This window comes from Catharus ustulatus, chromosome Z, assembly GCF_009819885.2.
Source record: "Catharus ustulatus isolate bCatUst1 chromosome Z, bCatUst1.pri.v2, whole genome shotgun sequence".
Lineage (NCBI taxonomy): Eukaryota > Metazoa > Chordata > Aves > Passeriformes > Turdidae > Catharus > Catharus ustulatus.
This window is the reverse complement of record NC_046262.2, coordinates 35,907,535-35,925,962: the sequence shown is the minus strand read 5'-3', so window position 1 is coordinate 35,925,962 and position 18,428 is coordinate 35,907,535. Positions and strand designations below refer to the sequence as shown.

General features: G+C 41.3%; 1 protein-coding gene and 1 long non-coding RNA gene across 10 annotated transcripts in view; one reads left to right on the top strand and one right to left on the bottom strand.

Annotated features, from left to right (window-relative positions):
* The window catches only part of CEP78 (centrosomal protein 78), a 31,500-nt gene extending 28,622 nt beyond the window's left edge, over window positions 1–2,878 (bottom strand). For 2 of the 9 annotated variants that reach the window (XM_033086279.2, XM_033086280.2), the window contains exons 1-2: window positions 2,373–2,441; window positions 37–313 (exon numbers count right to left, since the gene is read on the bottom strand). In XM_033086279.2, the coding sequence (XP_032942170.1) occupies window positions 37–313; window positions 2,373–2,414 (319 nt within the window). In that variant the 5' untranslated portion in view covers window positions 2,415–2,441. Of the gene's footprint in view, window positions 1–36; window positions 314–2,316; window positions 2,468–2,712 lie in introns of those variants that run through there. The other 7 variants (XM_033086281.2, XM_033086282.2, XM_033086285.2 and 4 more) reach the window with 6 other exon arrangements.
* A 12,162-nt stretch (window positions 2,879–15,040) lies between these two features.
* LOC117010809 lies at window positions 15,041–17,978 on the top strand. The gene is made up of 3 exons (XR_004420767.1): window positions 15,041–15,366; window positions 15,922–16,251; window positions 17,654–17,978. It is a non-coding gene; the product is annotated as an uncharacterized LOC117010809 (long non-coding RNA).
* The last annotated feature ends 450 nt before the right edge of the window (window positions 17,979–18,428 follow it).

Here is an 18,428-nt window from a genome sequence, read left to right as displayed (position 1 = left end):
CATGCATACATCAACATACTTATCTTCTATACAGACCTGATTCTTCAAGACCATGTTGATGTAAACTTCTTACTCTGATAGAAGTCAGAGTCTTATTATGCCTGAGAGCATTCAGAAGCGGTGCCCAATCAGTAGCTTTGATGTGATCTACAATTAGATCAACAGCATCACGAGTCATGCTAGCCTTCACAGTTTTCAGTGGGAGGGAGCCTTGAAGTTCACAAAGATGTTCATAATGTGAGTAGAAATCCAGCATGCACTGTCTTCTTAATCTGACTGACTCAATCATTTTTTTAATGTGATAAATTTCTCTCTAAAATAAGAAAGGAGAAAAAAGGATATAAACTTTTTTCAATATATAACTATCTTGCATTCAGTGCCAATTCAACACGTATATTCACATATACCCAAAAAATGGAAATGTTCTTGGGTATGGTATAGCATCTTTAATGTGTAGCTAAAAATCTTATGTCTTATGATTCTCACTACCTTGGAAGTAAAGTTAAATGAGTAAAGGGCTGGGGGGAAAAAAGCCCAAACACCAAAATACAACTAAGTTGGATTTTTATTCTCCTCAAACTAACAAGTATATCAAGAACACAAAAGCCCTGATCTTTAAGCACTGACTGCTGTAGAGATCTTGTTTTCATCTTAAGATTTAACTTTGTAGAGTCAAGGTCCGCCCAAAAGCCTTGGACACACCCTGACCAACCATCAAGAAAACATACAAACTGCTTCCCTGCTACTTCAGTTAAAAATCTAAATTTTCTTCATGCATAATAAAATTTAATTCCCTAAATATTTTTACTATTGCATACCAGATATACATATCCCAGTAAAATTCAGTAAGCACTTTTCAGGCTAAAGGTTTAGTTATACTTTAGTACCCACACAGAAAAACAGTACTACTTCCAAGCAGAATCTCTATATACTGCTATGACATAGCTATTAAGGGTTAAGTAATTCTGTCGCCATAGGGACATCTGCCAATATATTTAGAAGATACATTTATTGATACTCAAGACGACTTTAAGTATTTAACACAGAATATCGAACATTGTTCACACTGCAAACTTTTTTTCTTGTCATAGATTTTAATCAATCCTTTAACCATAGCTTTAAACAATCTTCTAAAATATTCTGTATGTCAAATTAAGACAAGTTACTGCACAGATAATAGCATGTGAGGACAGCCATTTGTAGAAGCATAATTTAGAAAAATATATATATATATATTGTTAGCATCTAAATTACTGGAAATTTAATAATAATAACATATAAACTGTAATAATACAATTCCGCCACACCCTTTCACTATTTTTTAGCTGTGATTTACTAGTATTTAATGACTACACTGTGGCCACAGGAACAGAAAAGTTTGAATTATAATCCAACCCATCAGGTTCAGAAAATGACCATCATTTTTAAGGCACCAATGGCTTTTGGTGATGTATGGATGTGCAAAATATTAGCCTTTTTTCTCCTTAGCAACATTCTTTTCATGGGGGCTTTCACTGCAACACCTTATCACACAACACCTCTGAAGAAAGGAGCTCCTGGCCCTACCACTAAAGTTTAACCCATTTGTAGGAAGAGAGAAAAAGGGACAAACTAATCAGACCCACAATGCTTTCCAAATGGAAAAGCATACAAAGTCGAACTCTTCTGCACCAATCTGTTACCACCTTAGACTACCTTGACAAGAAATACACAGTAAAACTGAAAAATCCAGCTCCGTGCTAGGACTTCTCAGGAAGGGATGAGTTTGCAGCGATTAAAATAACCAGCTGGCTAAATGCATAGCGTGGGCAAACAGATGGCACCCGGGAGCACTGCCAGCAGTAGCCACGGCCGCTCGCCGACCTGCGGGGCACATGGGGAGGCCGAGCCGCGCTCACCGGGTGGGCGCGCCTTGCTAAGCGCGGCCTGGGCGTTTGCCGGGGCCAGGCACCCTTTGCTGGACCAGCTGCACAACTTTAACACAGTACCCAGCTACGGGCATCTGCGGTACAGGGGTAAAAACAGCGGGGCGTTTATGCCGCACCCACACAAGCCCGGCACCGACCAAAGGAACCACAGGAGATCGCACGACGCAGAGCGGGCATCAACAGGGGGCTGCGCTGTCCGCTGCCACCCCGCGGGCTCGCGAGAGGCGGCCGGGACCCGGCATCAGCCGCTCGCTCCCGCACTCAACAACGGCCCCGCCGGCCCCATCTTCCCGGAACCGACTACGGCCACTCCGCTCGCCCTCCGCGCCGCGGGCTCGCCGTTACCGCTGTCAGGCGCCGCTAACCGGCATTGCCCAGCGTTACCCACCGTCGCCCGGCACTGCCCAGCGTTACCCGCTGCTACTCGGCATCACCCGCCGTTACCCGTTGCGACCCAGCACTGCCCAGCACTGCCCAGCGCCGCATTACCGCCGCTCCCGCACTGGGCCCCGCGCCGTTGGCGCGACCGCCGCGTGGCGCGCGAGGCTGGCCCCCGATTGGCCACCGCCCCGCCGCCTCCCGCCCGCGTTCAAAATGGCCGCGCCCGGCCGTAGCGACAGCGGGGCTGTCACATAGCAACGGCGTTGCTTAAGGGAACGACTGCTTCCCCTCCTTGAAGAAAAACAAACAAACGGGGAAAACAGGGAAAAAACCCATCCCCAAACACACATACAAAAAACCAAAACAAGCCAAACCACAAAAACAACAAATCCGTAGAACAAACCGAAAGCCAACAGTGCAGCGCAAGAAGAAAGCAGGCCCTGCTTCAGGTTTCTGTCGGCAAAACACGCGTGTAAGCAGCTCCACACGTAGGGAAACGTTTTGATATGCAGCAGTAGCCGCACCCAGCTGGCCTGACCCGTCCAACAGGGTAGCAAGCTCGTATTTCACAGCTGTGTTCCCCATCAGGTTGCTAGGTTAGTTTCCATACACGGGATCACAGATAATTCATTAACATTCAGCGCAGTGTGTGACAGTGTGACATTTAAGGCAGAATAATTCAAAAGGGAGTCCAGGTGCTGCTCCTAGAACTTGCAGCTCATTCATGGATAGGGATGCCACCTAATCAGGAAAAATTTTTGCTGTAGGTTGATGACTAAGAGCAATTTGGTTACTTCAAAAATTGCGTTTCTAGTCTGCTGGTAGGCAGCAGGACTTAAACTCTAAAGGTGAGCGAACTCCAGAGAGCTTTCCAGAGAAATTAGATGGGCCACTAGAACATTCAGAGGACACTGTGTTTATCAGATGCAATGTTACTCACTGTCATTGACTGACATCAGAAGCAACTGAAGCACCTTAAGTGCTATCAAGTGTACCAGAACAAGACTTATTTCAGTAAGTCTAATATCACCATTTGTACAAATTTTTTCACTGTGACATTCGGAGAACTGAATGTAAAAAACAAGAAACACAGGACCATTATCAGTGAAGTGGCAAAAACAATATTTCTGTTACTGTATGACAAAATATTTCCTGTGCTTGCCATACCTCTCATACCTCACAGACTAAACTCAAGCAAAATAACATTCATATATTTCCAAGAATCTTTACTTTTAAAAGTTTCTTGATCATGCTATTTAGATCTCTCCAAAACTGAAATTCAAAATCTTGCTAAGAAACTGCTTCAAGTTGGTCCCTACCAAACTTGGTTTTCTTCAAAAAATAATGCTAAGTGTCTCTTTCCTTAGCATTGGATTCAGTGCTTCAGATTTGCATTCTATTGGCAACTCTAAATTTTTTTGTTTGCTTTGCTTTGATTTTGGTCTAGGTGGAGTTTCTTGGGGGATTGTTTTTTTTTTGGTTGGTTGGTCTTGATTTTGTTGGTTTGGGAGAGTGTGGTTTGGTTTGCGTTCTTTTTGTTTGGTTGGGTTGGGGGTTTTTTGCTACATTGAATTTTGGTACACATGGCACAGAACTTTTGCTACACCTTCCAAAAGGGCAGATTACTGAGGAAGTGACAAAAGCTTCTGTGTATATCAATAATTGGGTAGGCCCTAAAAACTTTATGTGGTACTTGTCACAATGTCTCGTTCTTCTTTCCAGTCTCTTGTGTAGGCCTTTCACAGCCCGCAGATTTGTTGCACAACACAGCTAGTGCAGGTAGCTTGGAGTGAAAGGTGCAGGTTGTATCCTGGCTGGTGGGAAACAGATTCATCCCCAAAGAACAAGCTGCAAAGGGGCACTGACCTTCTGCCTAACAAAGGGCACAGTCCTGGAATGCCAGCCATCATCCAGAGCCTCTGCAGGGCCCAGTGAACAGTGAGAAGACCCCAGATAACACATAATTTTTACTGTTGTTTCATGTTTCCTCTTTGGCTAGAGATCTCATTCCTTTTGTAATATATCCTATATATTGCAATTGTGACTATAATCACTACTTTCTTTTGTAGTAAAAGTCAGTTCCCTTTACTGTTTTAGAGCTTCAAAAGCATAATTTGGTGAAATACCAGATGTCTCTATAGAGAACAGTCCCAAACAGACCCAATTCTGTCACTTTGGCAAATGATATCTTCTTCACCAGTCATCATTTTGCTGAATTTGTTGAAGCACTTTTTGTTCTCACTGTTTTCTTTCTGCATCTTTCTAGGCCATATGCTCTTTTGAGGGTTTTTTTGTTGTTGTTTGTTTGTTTTATTGTTAATGTATACTAATTTAATTTTTAAATTTGATTCAACAGTACAAGCATTTCCCAGTCTCACACTATAACTAATGTTAGCTTTCTTAGCGGCATCAGGAGACGAAAAAGGGGCTGTGCACTCTGCCCTGTTAATGGGTGGGCAGCAGATGTTTTCTCTTGACTTTATGAGGATGTCTGGAAGGTATCCTACTTGATTGGTGTTCTTCCACATTATTGCTTACTGCCTAGACACTTTGTCCTTTCCTTTTTTTTTTTAACTCTCCTATCTGGCCTTTTAAAGCCTACTTCCAAGACAAAATAGCTGTCTCATTCCAAAACTAAATAGCTAAATATTATTTTCCTCTGTTCTGCAGAATGCCAGTAGGGTTGAATGCTAAGTGCAAAAAATGACAAAACCAAAATTTCCAGAACTATTTGACAGGTTTTAAGAGCTGCTGACAGGGTAGTTTTGTCTAGCTTTTGTCCAGAAGCCTGAGAGGGTCCTTTGTTGTTAGGTGCCAAGGTTCATTAAGCAAAGCTGTATTGGAAGAGCCTGTAAATCTGCTTAAAGCAGGAGGAAATAATTATTTCATTCTGTCATTATTAGACAGCTTTATCATGTTTTTATTGGAAGCTCATAGTTGCATAATGACAAGTGCCCACTGCTCTTTATTATTGGCTTTATACTATAACAGGACTTGACCCTTCAACACACACTAAATGTGACAAACTTCAGAATCTCAGTGTCTATTTCATGGCAACCTAAAGACACATCAAGTTAAAGAGAAAAGAGTCATTTTTTTCAACCAAGGCATCCAAAAAGGTATGAAACTTGGTTTGAAGACAGAAGTTTTTCTGGTAATCATCAGTTGTACAAAACCTCTTGCAACATGGAGTGGGCAGTGGAGACTGAAGCAATGGTGAGAAAATATGCTTCAAAAAACCTGAAAGGAAAGAGGAAACTTGGCCAAAGTAGAAGTAGAAAATACTTTATGGACGAAGTAGGAAAAAAATTGCTGAATATTCCTGTTTTAGAAATCTTGGTTGGACATAGGGGAATAGATTCAGTTCTTTTCTCCCTGAAATATCTAGCCCTGCCCTCCATTCCACGGATTAGCACTCCTTTTTTGTAGACCTGGGAGCTCCACATCGATGTAACAAAGATTGAATGCAAAGCAGGACTTGTTCAGTGGAAATTGATTGCTTTTTTCATTTATCTACCACTGGCTTGTTTCTTGCTTTCAAAAGATTTTTGTTTCTTTCACTGTCAGGTATCTCCTTTTGTCTCATCTTGATATTCATGGTCTCCCTTTTTCCTACTTCAAATTTATTTTCTCTTTTTCAAAATTTCTGTTTAATCATATCAACCATCTAGGTACAAAAGTCTTTGAAAATAAATTATTATTCCTCCAAATGTTGTACTGAAAATTATCTAGATGAATTCTGGAAGTCATAACTGTAACAAGAAGCAACACTGAAAAACTCACCCAGAAAATGCAATTCCCCAAACTTAGGAAATGAGCAAATACTGAGTGTGGAGGATATAAAAAGGCAGCATGAGCAAAAATAACACCATAAAGTACAATTGCTATAACATATAATATATTAAATAAGATATTGTACATACAATATATATCATTGTATAGAGAAGAAAATATATTACCAGTGTAATTATATATAATTGTGTACAAAAGCATATAAATTAAATATGTAAAATAACATAAGTGAAATAACATTTGTTTTCCTTCTGAAATTAAGCTGGAAGGTTGTACATGCAGGAAAATAACACATTTGTAGCTAACTGTTCTTGACCCTAACTTTTCTCCTAGATTGGGAACCATTTCAGCAGTTTCATTGCACAAAGTTCATCATCTGATTCTGATTCACTACACAGATCTGCACAGCCTCAACTGCCAGAGTAAGTTATAGTAACAGTAGTAACTATTATACACTAATTTTGAAATATATACTAACTTTCAGAAACAATGCTAAGAAAGGATAGAAAACATAGGTTTTCATTAAGGTAGCTTTCAGATATAAAATCACAGAATACCCTGGGTTGGAAGGGATGTTAAAGATCATCTGGTTTCAACCCCCCTGCCATGGATAGGGACATCTTTCACTAGACTGCTTGCTCAGAGCTCCATGCAGCCTGCCTCAAAAACTTCCATAGATGGGGCATCCACAACTTCTCTGAGCAACCTGTTCCAGCGTCTCACCATCCAAACAGTAAAGAATTTTTTACTAATATCCAATCTAAACCTGCTCTCTTTCAATCTGAAGCCATCCCCCCTTGTCCTGTCACTACTGTAAACAGTCTCTCTCCATATTTCTTGTAGGCTCCCTTTAGGCACTAGAAGGCTGTGACTACATCACCCCAAAGCCTTCTCTTCTTCAGGATGAACAGTTCCAATTCTCTCAGCCTTTCCTCACAGAAGGTGCATTTCATCCATCTGATCAACTTGGTGGCCTCCTCTGGACCCTCTCCAACAAGTCCTTGTCCCTCCTATGCTGGGACCCCAGAGCTGGATGCAGCTCTGCAGGTGGGGTCTCACCAGAGCAGAGCAGAGGGGCAGAATCCCCTCCCTCCCCTGCTGCCCACGCTGCTTTGGATGCAGCTCAGGCCACGTTTGACTTTCTGGGCTGGGAGTGCCCATGGCCATGTCATGTCCAGCCTCTCTTCCACTGGCACCCCAAGTCCTTCTCCCCAGGGCTGCTCTCCATCTGTTCATACCCAGCCTGTGTTGGAACCAGGGGTTGCTCCAACCCAGTGCCTTGCACTTGGTCTTGTTAAACCTCATGAGATTGCCATGGGTGCATTCCTCGAGCTTGTGCAGGTACTTCTGGATGGCATCTTGTCTTTCAGGTGTAGTAACAGCACCACTTGGCTTGGTGTCATCAGCAAATATGCTGAGGATGGACTCAATCCCTTCATCTGTGTCATTAATGAAAATTTTAAATAACATTGCTCCAGTAAGGATCCGTGAGGGACACCACTTGTCACTGATGTCCATTAGGACTCTGACCACTACCCTTTGCATGTGACCATCCATCCCTAAAAGGCTGCCCTGAGGGACAAGGACATGAAATAGACCTGGCAGATCATTAAGGAATTAATCCCTAGAACACAAAAACTAGCAATCCCCAGGAGTAAAAAATGATGCAAGAAATGCAGGAGACTGGCATGGTTGAGTAGGAAATTGCTGGTCAAAATAAAGGGAATGCACACAGAGGAAACAAAAATAGGTGACCTCAGAAATATATAAAGATCAGTTGTGTAGAGATGGGGTGAGGAAGGCCAAGGCAAAGCTGGAACTGAACCTATCAAGGGATGCAAAGAATAATAGGAGGTCTTCTACAGATATATTAGGCAAAAAACAAAGGTCAGTGAAGGAGTACCCCCTAATAAACAATTCTGCACAACTAGTAACAATGGATGAGGAGAAGACTGAAGTAATCAACAACATTTTTGCCTCAGTCCTCAATGACAACCTCATCTCAAGTGGATGAACAGCAGGATGAGGACTGAGGGAGCAAAGTCCCTCCCACAGCAAGTAAAGATCAGGTTTGTGACCATCTGAGGAACCTGAATGTATGTAGGTCCATGGAATGTGATGAGATATATTGCAGAGTCCTGAGCAATTTCACTGATGTAGCTGCCAAGCCACTCTCCATATTTGAAAAGTCACAACAGTTATGTGAAGTCCTGGGTGACTGGAAAAGGGAAACAAAGGTTAGAAAGGAAGACCCTGGGAACTACAGCTGAGTTAGCCTGCCCTCAGTGCCTGGGAAGATCCTCACACAGATCCTTTTAGAAGCTGTGCTAAGGCAGAGGGAGAACAGGGATTGGAGACACTCAGCATGACTTCATCAAAGATGAGTCTTCCTGACCAAGCCAGTGGTCTATGATGGAGTAATTACATCAGTGGACAGGGAAACGGCTACAGACGCCATTTATCTGGACTTCTGTAAAGCTTTTGACATAGTCCTGACAACTTCCTTCTCTTCAAAAGGAAGAGAGATGGATTTGGTGACCAGACTGTTAAATGGATCCAGAGGGTAGTGGTCAACAGCTCTATCAAGAGATAGATATATCAAAGGCTTATATCAAGAAATATGCTTTTTATCTACTGGGTAAATGGGTAAACAAGGTACTCAAATCACATAGAATAAAATATATATATACTTTCAAATAGAAATTGAAAGGAGGAATATTGTCTCTCCTCATTCCAGATTTGTTATATTAACACATAAGATGGTGTTGCAAGGGGATTCTAATGCCGAAGAACACAATATTTTACAGATAAAACATCTCCCAGGCACTGTAAGGAAGCAAGACACCACCCAGGGAGCTACTGTAATTGGCACTGCTGCTGAACAGCCAGGTATCCCCTGTGAATGCCTGTGCACTTCAGCTGGAAGAAGACTGTTCAAAGCAGAGGCAACTACCAGCACAGGCAGAAAATGTCCTCATATGACTTTCATTGCCAGACCTGTTCCAGAGCTATGCTGGATAAGACTGGACCAGGTCAAGAAATTGAATTGACTATTTAGTGCACAATTACAACAATACTTTTAGTTGTCCTGTTCACCATTCCATCATTACTAGTTTAATCACTTTTGATATTTTTACACAATATATATTTGTCATGGTTTAGAAATGGTATTCCCCTGTTTAGTGTTCCCACTGAAGCACTGGAAACTGTGCACTGCTTGCTCACTACCCTTCTCCTCGACCTCCCTGTGTGGGTGGCTGGAGAGGAGAATTGGAGGTACAAAGGGTAAAGATCACAGACTGAGATAAGCATAATTTACTGGAAACAGCGAATGAAATAAGAAATCAAACAGTAACAGCAACAATATTAATAACAGTGCATGAGAGACAAACCATTGAAACATGATTGCTCACCACACAGAGACCATCTGACAATATCTCACTACCATCAAGCCACCTTAACCAGAAGGTCCCCTTCCCTTCCATCCCAGAAAATTATGTGAGGTGGTATAGAATAATTCTCATGTCCATGCCTCCTCCTGGCTATTGCAAAAATTAACCCTGTCCTGGCCAGAACCAGGAGTATTGAATTCTAGTTTTCTGCTAATAGCAAGTGCCCGTGTGACATTAAATACCCTTGCTCTGACTCAGAAATTTTTTTATCATTTCTGAAATTTCCTGTCTGGGCAATCCATTGACCATTTTAGATTTCTAGAAAAACTTCCTTTCAAAAAGAGAGAACTAAAATATCAATAAATTGAGCTGGTTCTGATTTTTTCTTGCAGAGCAGCTGCTCCATCACATGACTGTTTCAGTCACCCAGTCTCTGAGTTTTCCCCAACTCCACTACCTACTTCTTGTAATGGAGAAAACTACAATGGAAATTGTACCTACAGCCCACAGGCTCATTTAGATTTAGAACCAACCAGATGTGTCTGACCTGTTTTCTGCACTGTTTTGGTGACTGTCAACATCCAATTGTATTTTCAGCTGCTAAAGCACAATTGACTGTTGGACTTATCAATGACAACTCCTAGAACTCCCTTTTGACCTGTAAGTTTGAGGTAAGCATTATAAAAGCATCTGTTTCTCAGTGTATTTTGCATTCTGAGTAGCATCATTTTTTCAGTGCCAAATTTTCCTATGCTTCCTCAGTCAAAAATAATCAACTCCCACAAACACCTATTTTATTGAATGAAGTACCTCTTCTGTGATAGTCTTCATCTTTGGTCTGCGTTTCATGAAAAACCTTTTGTTGGAGTTCAGCATTAGTGGTTTTCCAGAAAGAAAAAAGAAGACAAAATGACAACAAAAAAGCTCTTTAATACAGAATCAGTTTTTTTTCATATAATACATACACTAACAAGTTTTCTGGTTATTAGCTCTCTTCCAGGAAAGATTTACCTTCTTTTTATTTATAGAGGATTTTAATACTTTAATTGTGTGCTGGATGCTGTTCTAGAGGTCATACAATGTTCATCTGTGTTAACTATTAAAATGAACCTGAAATAACACTGTTTTGAATTCACTTGGGAAGATGAGGCAGTTGGGATTAAGTAAAAAACTACAGCAAAATTTTAATATTATTGTTTAAAAGCCTTGGAAGAGTGAAGTTTTTCAGAAGCAAGAGCTGGCATTATTCTATAGAATCCAAACTAAAAACTAGATAAGGAGACTTCATCTATTACAGTAAGAAAACTCACTTGACTCACTAAAGATTCTGTAATACTGCTTGAACTTTCTCAAGATGATAGTCATATAGAAAATTGGAAGACTGGAAATTTTGCAATTAACTGAAATGTAGATATGATTGATAACATTTAGAAAATACCAAGAAAAACATCCCATTTTCCCAAAGAAGTCATATTTTTTCAGAATTTTAGGCAAAGAAAAACCCATTTTCACAGCAGTGACGTATTAAATTACCAAAACATTTGGCCAACTCAGAAAATAAAGCACTCTGGCACCCAGCCAGTCTTAGGCTTATTGTCTGAAAAATGTTAAAGAACAAAATCCAGCATCACATTCAGTGCATGTGGAGATAGGAAGGGACATGGAATGAAGGAGTGGGAGTATAGAAATAGAAGACTAGGAGTATAGAAGTATAGGAGTAGGAGTAAATAGAAAAAAGTGTCCTTGTTCTAAGCTGGTATTTATTTGATGGTACCTAAGAATTGCCTAAACAGATTTTTTTGATCAACAAGTAAGGTTTTGGTTTTTTTTCCCCCTGGATTTCACTGCCAATAATGTCACAATCTGAAAGTAGATTGTTCTTTTCTTACTCATTTTTCCACTGTTCTGCTCAACATAATTTCATGGCCTTTTCCCCCTGCTTTCAGCTTAACCCAGTTTCAGTTTTGTCTAGAGAAGTCATAAATAAATCTTTGTACTGGCAGAGGAAAATATCAAAGAGGAATCCAATCCAGTGCAATCCCTGGTACAAATGCAGGCTGGGCAGAGAATGGATCAAGACTATCCCTGCCAGGAAGGACTTGGGGGTGCTGGTGAATGAGGAGCTGGACATGACCCAGCAATGTGCACTTGCAGCACAGAGCAAGCAACCATGTCCATCCCTTCCAACCCAAACCATTTCATGATTCTGTAATTCTAGGAATGGCATTTCTGTGTGTTCTCCAACATGTGTTAACTGCTGAATATAAAGTCACTATATGAAATACCTTTTGGTATATTTTATGTAATGTTATTAATACATTAAGTTATTTCTTTATGTTTCTTTACATTATTGAGTACTGATAGCCTGCAAATTCAGGTCTCCAACTTGCAAAGAACACTACAGGTACAAACCATACTGACATTGTTTCTGATGCAGTTTTAAGGTATAATAACATGGCAATACTGGAATTTTTAGCCATTATTTAAATTATTTAGCTGTTAGATACAGTGCCTTTTACATTTTATACTATCACACGAAAAGTCTAACAAAGGCTCAAGTTTTACTGTGGCACATGGACTAATGCACCCATGCTGTATATGGCGTATTGACCTTGGCTGGCTGCCAGACACCCACCCAACCCAGGTGCTCTTTCACTACTCTTCCACACAGCAAGAGAAAATAAGATTGAAAAGCTCATAGGCTGATACAAAGACAGAGTGACAGCTCACTAATTATTATCATAGGTAAACCAGACTCATCTTGGGAAAGATTAATTTTCTTGGTGGTGAGAATCAAAGATACTTACCTACTCCTTCTCATCCTTAACTTGACTCCTTCATTCCTAACTGCCCTACCTCCTCCTGTGCCAAGTGGCATGAGGCACTACCAGTGCCTGTATGATTCCTGGGAAAATGTAAGTCATACAGGACTGTCATTCTTGAAAGATTTTGAAGTTTCTGAAAATGAAGAACAAATTAAAAAATATTGTTTCTAATTGGCCATTGTTCTGGTTTTGGCCAGGACAGGATTAAATTTTGCAGTAGCCAGGAGGAGAATGGCTAGGACACAGAGGTTATTCTCTATCACCTGATATCATTGACAGGGAAGGGTGAAGGGACTCTCTTTTGACAACATGGGGTTCCTTCCAGTTGAGAAAATGTAGCAGAAGCCACCCTGTGTTGTTTATTGTCATGGGGCCTGCAGTGAGCATTTTTGCATGTGAATCACCCTCTTTTGAACACTATTATTAATATTGTTGCTGTTACTGTTTGTTTTCTTATCTCATTGCTGTAAATTGTTCTTAACCCATGATCTTTGCCTTTTGTGCCTCCAGTTAGATGGAAGGGAAGGGGAGAAGCAGATGTTTTTCGTTTTTTTAGTGGGAATACTAAATTGGGGAATACTACCTCTAAGCCAGGACTGCCATGTATCTTTAAAGATAACTTACTATCCGTATGACAGAGGCAAATGGATATCTGCTGGAACAGCATCCCTAGAGACAGTATGGAGCAATTGCTGAAAGTCAGTATTTCCCACTGTATTTCTGGCCAGGTCAGAAGAGCAAAGCAAACTCAGAAATAGAGTGCATGAAACATTATACAAAGTAAACAGCAGTAACAGCCTGATTTTTTTCTATAAAATCTTTTTGGACAATGAGTTACATACAATTGCCATCACAGTTGTAAGAGATTATGCTGCTAATGACTTGGTGCTTACCCCAAAGAGTACAAGAGAATGAGAATATCCTGCACTGAGTGAAAAAAAAAAAAAAGTGAGAGAAAGCAAAGCTAGAGCTGGGAAGATGCATGTAGAGATGTGCAAGTATGCCATCCTGAGAAGAGTGGGAAACAGTAGTACAGCAGGAATGAAAAAAAGCACCTGAAATGTGGTTTGAATGAAATGGCTCTTGTCCTGTTAAGTGAATAACAATATGACATCATTCCACTGTCACAAAATTACATAATTGTAAAGAGTACACTGATGCTGTCTGACCCAAGATCAAATGTTCTCCTCCGACATGTTTCAAAAACTCCAAGAGAAGGCATGCCTATTTGGAACCATATTTGCTTAACAATCTTCCATCATATTTCAGTCTTTCTTTACAGGTAGGTTTTCTTTCTAATTTTAGGTTTTACTAATCAAACTAATTGACAGACTATCATTTAATTTTGTGGCAAATCAACAGCTTTAATATGGAGGATGGTGTGTATTTTTCAGGGAGGTAATAATAACTGTTCAACTTTTATTTTTTTCTCATGTCTGGTAATGAGAGATATTCTTTCTTGATTCAAATTGACCAAAGTTATTATCCATATTGATGATGCTATTGTAGTTTACTGAACAGAGAAAATGCCTTTCTGTACTACCAAAATAAGAATGCAAGCACTTAACAAAGTCACTGTGCTCAGCTGAGTTCACACGTTTTCTTGAACAGCAGAAAGATGCTGAATTGGGGGGTTTATACAGTATTTGGCTAATACTGGGTAGCTAATTCTATTGATCCAAGTAACTATCTGAGTTCCAAGAAAACAAATAAAAATTAAAAATTGTTATAAAATATCTAGAAACGGATTCTAAAGAAGACAAGGACCTGGGGGAGAGAGTACTGAGGAATTTCTGTGTCCCCTACATGATGAATAAACAGCCCATGAGCAAACATATTAGGCTGGAACATCAAAAAAGCCCCTGACTATTCAAGCAGATGACAGATACTAGATTCTGCTTCCAGCAGTGGAAGCAAAAATGGTTTCCTATAAATTAGAGCTCCATGTATTTATGAAGGTGGTTACACTGAATCCCCAGAAGGATTGCACAAAGTTTAGTAATTTGCTTTGGGAGAGGAAAGCGTGAGTTTGAATCCCGGATCAGAGTCTGTGGCTAGTAGCTATTCTCTCAGTGGGTTTGTTTTGTTTTTTTTTCTTTTTAGTAAGTAAGAACATGGGATGTGTATCGTCCAACGAAGGCATGCACATAGCCCGTAAGATTTGATATTAAAACATTGGCATTCCCTGACAGGCAGGAGAACGCCTGTTAATCACAGAAGAATTAACTCAAGTCTGTCGAGAAATCTGGCTGATCCAAATACTAGAAGGAGGAAGGGCGTGGCCTCACTTTAGCAGCCTAGAAAGTGCAGTAATAGCAGAATTATCAGAAATTCAGTCTCAGAGAAGATGGCAAGAATTAAGATATGCAGAGCTACTTGCAGCATTTTTGAGCAGATCAGAGGCATACGAAGGTGAAGAAGGCTGTTTTGCGATGGCTTTAAGAGTAAAGACAAAGAATAAGAAGGACGAGTATCTCGGTAGCCCGGTCTGTGCCGATAAGTTCGCCATGGCTGATGTGGACATGGTGGCGCCCGCTCTGCGGGGAAGGGTGAGCAGCACCTCCCTGCCGCCCCCATTGTGCCCCGCACTGGTGGCGGTGCGGGGAGACCTGCCACCGCCATCTCCGCCCACCGCGCCTGCCGCGCAAGGAGCCGAGACCGCGGCCCCCCCCGGCCACCCCCACGGCAGCGACTGGGGCGGACACGGGGCCAGGCCCGGCCCGGCCCAGGTAGCGCCAGAGCTGGGGCTGCGCGCCCCGGGCCGCGCTCCGCCGAGGGAACGCCCAGTCACCGGCCAAGAGCCCCCGTGGAGAGTGAGCCGGGTGCGTCCCGTACTGTATTCAACCCACTGTAAGCCTGTTGAATTTTTTAGGACTAGATGAGTATAGAGTCTCAAAAGAGAAAGCAGAGGTTGCCAGGGAAACGGTAGTCTACTTGGGGCTAGAAATCTTCTGTGGACATCGACAATTCAGCAGAGAACAAAAAGAAGTCATCTGCCGTCTTCCTGAGCCCCACACTGTGAGAGAGATGCAAGCCTTCCTGGGAATGGTAGGTTGGTGCTGCTTATGGACTACTGTAAAACCTCTGTATGGAGCCCTTAAGGCAGCTGAGAAGGGAACCATCATGTGGACAGAGAATGCAAGGCCTGCGTTTAGACAGCTGAAATGTTCCTTGATTTCAGCCGGACTTAACTAAGCCTTTTGAACTCTTTGCATATGAGTGACTGAACGTTGCTCTGGAGATACTGGTGCAGCACCTCAGAGATCAACGAAGGGCTGTGGCCCACTTTTCAAAACAGCTGGACAGTGTTAGTCAAGAGTGGGCTGGGTGTCTGAAAGCTGTGGTGGCTACTGTCATCCTGATACAAGAGGCCCATAAATTCACCCTTGGGCAACACAAATTCAAGTATACGCCCCACGCAGTGATAACTGTACTGGAACAAAAGGGGGTGGGGGCGGCTAGCTATCTGCTAGCAGAGTGCTTAAGTATCACTCTGTATTGTTGGAATGGGATAATGTTACCCTAAAAACAGCTGTTATAAATACTGCAATGTTTTTGTCATATACATTAATTTATAACATGCCTGAGCATGACTGTTTACAGACAATAGAAGAGGCCTGTTCCAGCAGACCAGACCTGAAGGACATGCCTCTGGAGAATCCAGACTGCAAACTATATACAGATGGAAGTAACTTCATGAGAAAGAGTAAGCAAATGACAGGCTATGCAGTGACAACCGTGGATAAGGCGATTGAGGCAAAGACCTTGTCATCAGATGTATCATCACAGAAGGCTGAACTCATTGCACTGACAAGAGCTCTAGAACTGAGTGAGGGGAAGAAGGTGAATATATGGACGATTCCAAATATGCCTTTAGTGTTGTCCATGCCCATGGTGCCATTTGGAAGGAGAGAGGGCTACTAACTGCTCAAGGTAATGAAATTAAGCATGCTGAACAGATCCTTGCACTGCAGAGTATTTGGAAGCCTTCAGAGGCAGCTATTATGCATTGCAGATGTCATCAAAAATGGAAAACAAGTCTCCACCAGGGAAATTGCTTTGCTGATGAAACCATGAGTCAGGGCTGGCCCCACCATTTGCGTGGGACGTTAGTCCAAAATGTATCCAAAGGTCTCAATAAGAACAATTACTGGATTTCTCTTCAGCTGCCACCTTTAGATAGGAGTAGTAACTGGCTACGGATTAGCATTTTAATGGAAGCAAACCCTACTGAAAGGTGGGGACAGGTCAGTAAGACTCTTCTGCTTCCTATATCCCTGAGCAGCCTAATAGATCATGGGAATGATACAATTCCCTGTGCAGTTATAAAAGCCACAGTAAAGGCCATTCTTCCTTCATACTGCCATAAGACCAGATTCATGGAAAGAATAAGCCCAAGAACTGTGAAGAAAAATGAAACTGACATAATGGAGACTAGTTCAACCACTTGTGACAGAGTGGTGTTGGATATGTGATGATAAGGCCTGAAAAATCGTACCCATAGATAAAGCTCAGGTTTGTGCTCTTGGGGCTGTAATTCCAGATATAACAGTATTTAGTCATGCTGAAAATTGAAATGGGAGGAGGAAAATATCTGTTAGTGCCCTTACTGAATCTTGTTGAATGTTTCTGTAGTGTAATCAGAACTCTTATTCCCTCTTTCAGAGTAGTCAGGCTGGAGAGGGCCTGACTATAGTCATAGTTATAGACATATATATACATATACATAAAAAAACATATAGTCATGGAGTTATAGACCTCTCAGCCATTATCGAACATATTGAATGGCTGGCTGTAGATACAATTTCGGCCTTACAGGGAGAAGTCCATGGTCTGTCTCGTGGTTGTGCAGAACAGAATGGCTCTCAATTTCATACTGTCTCTACAAGGAGATATATGTGCTATTATTAATACCACTTGTTGTTCTTACATGGACCAGAGTGGAAGAATTAAGAAGGATTTGGCTGAAATTTGGGAGCAGACTCAAATTTTACATAAAGTAGCTTTCAGAAATAACACCTTAAACTTTGATCATATCTATATTAGGTAACCCTTACCTAATGTTTACCAAACTTGGCCTGGATAAAAGAATTGTTCATAGTAGCTGTAGTTATAGATGCCAACTATATAACTAGTGTATATAACTGTATAACTAGTGGGATAGGCGGTTGTGTAAACTGGTGCTGTGGTTAAATACAGAGTAGACAAGGTAGGGTCTTGTGTCTCTAAAAAGGGAGGGAAATTATGCCGTCTTGATTTTTGTATTCTGTATTCTTTATACAAATATTTGTAGCTCTGCAGTTTACTGTTGAACTTAACTTCAGTATTTTCCTAGGCAGAAGGACAAAAACACATTCCAAGATGCTGTCTTGGCGCTCCTTAGAAATCAAGACTGGGATCAGCTCTTCAAGACTTCTTCTTCTTCTTTTTATAAACAGAGTTCAGGCCTCATCTGAGAGGGGAGGATTTAGAAGGTACTAGAGATGGGGGACATGATTTCACTGGGTGTGCATCTAATTGGGGATTCTTGCCAGATAACCTAACTTGCAAAATCTATAAAAATTGTACATGCATTATGCCGGATGTGCATCATCAGCATTTTCCAGCTGATAAATTGTGTACCTAAGGATCCTTATATAAAGGTAACCCCTTTTTTATTACCCTGTGTCTGCCTTTTATTTCTAGGATGAGAGAAAAAGGCATCGGTATGTGCTAAAAGGATACCAAAAAATGGATAGCCAGAAGCAAAGTAGATCCCAAATATTCATTGAGGAAATAATGTCCTGAATCAAACAAGTCATATTTGCTTAGTAACAGGGGAACTAATAACTGATGGTGACCTTTTACTAATAGTGATGGATGGAAATGTGAAGTGAGTTACTCTCTTATGGGAAGTATGGCTGATGTTTTCTGCAAACTGAGTTCTACTCCTTTCTAGGTGGTCTACATGCATAGAAGGAGGGATTTGATATGACAGAGGGAAGGAAACATACCTGTAGAGATAATTCCTGTGGTTGAAATACCTGTATTGGCACACAGGGCTTTGCATATGAATTTCTCTTACAACTATTGTCCATTAGGACTGGAATCCCAATGGTCTGGACACTAAA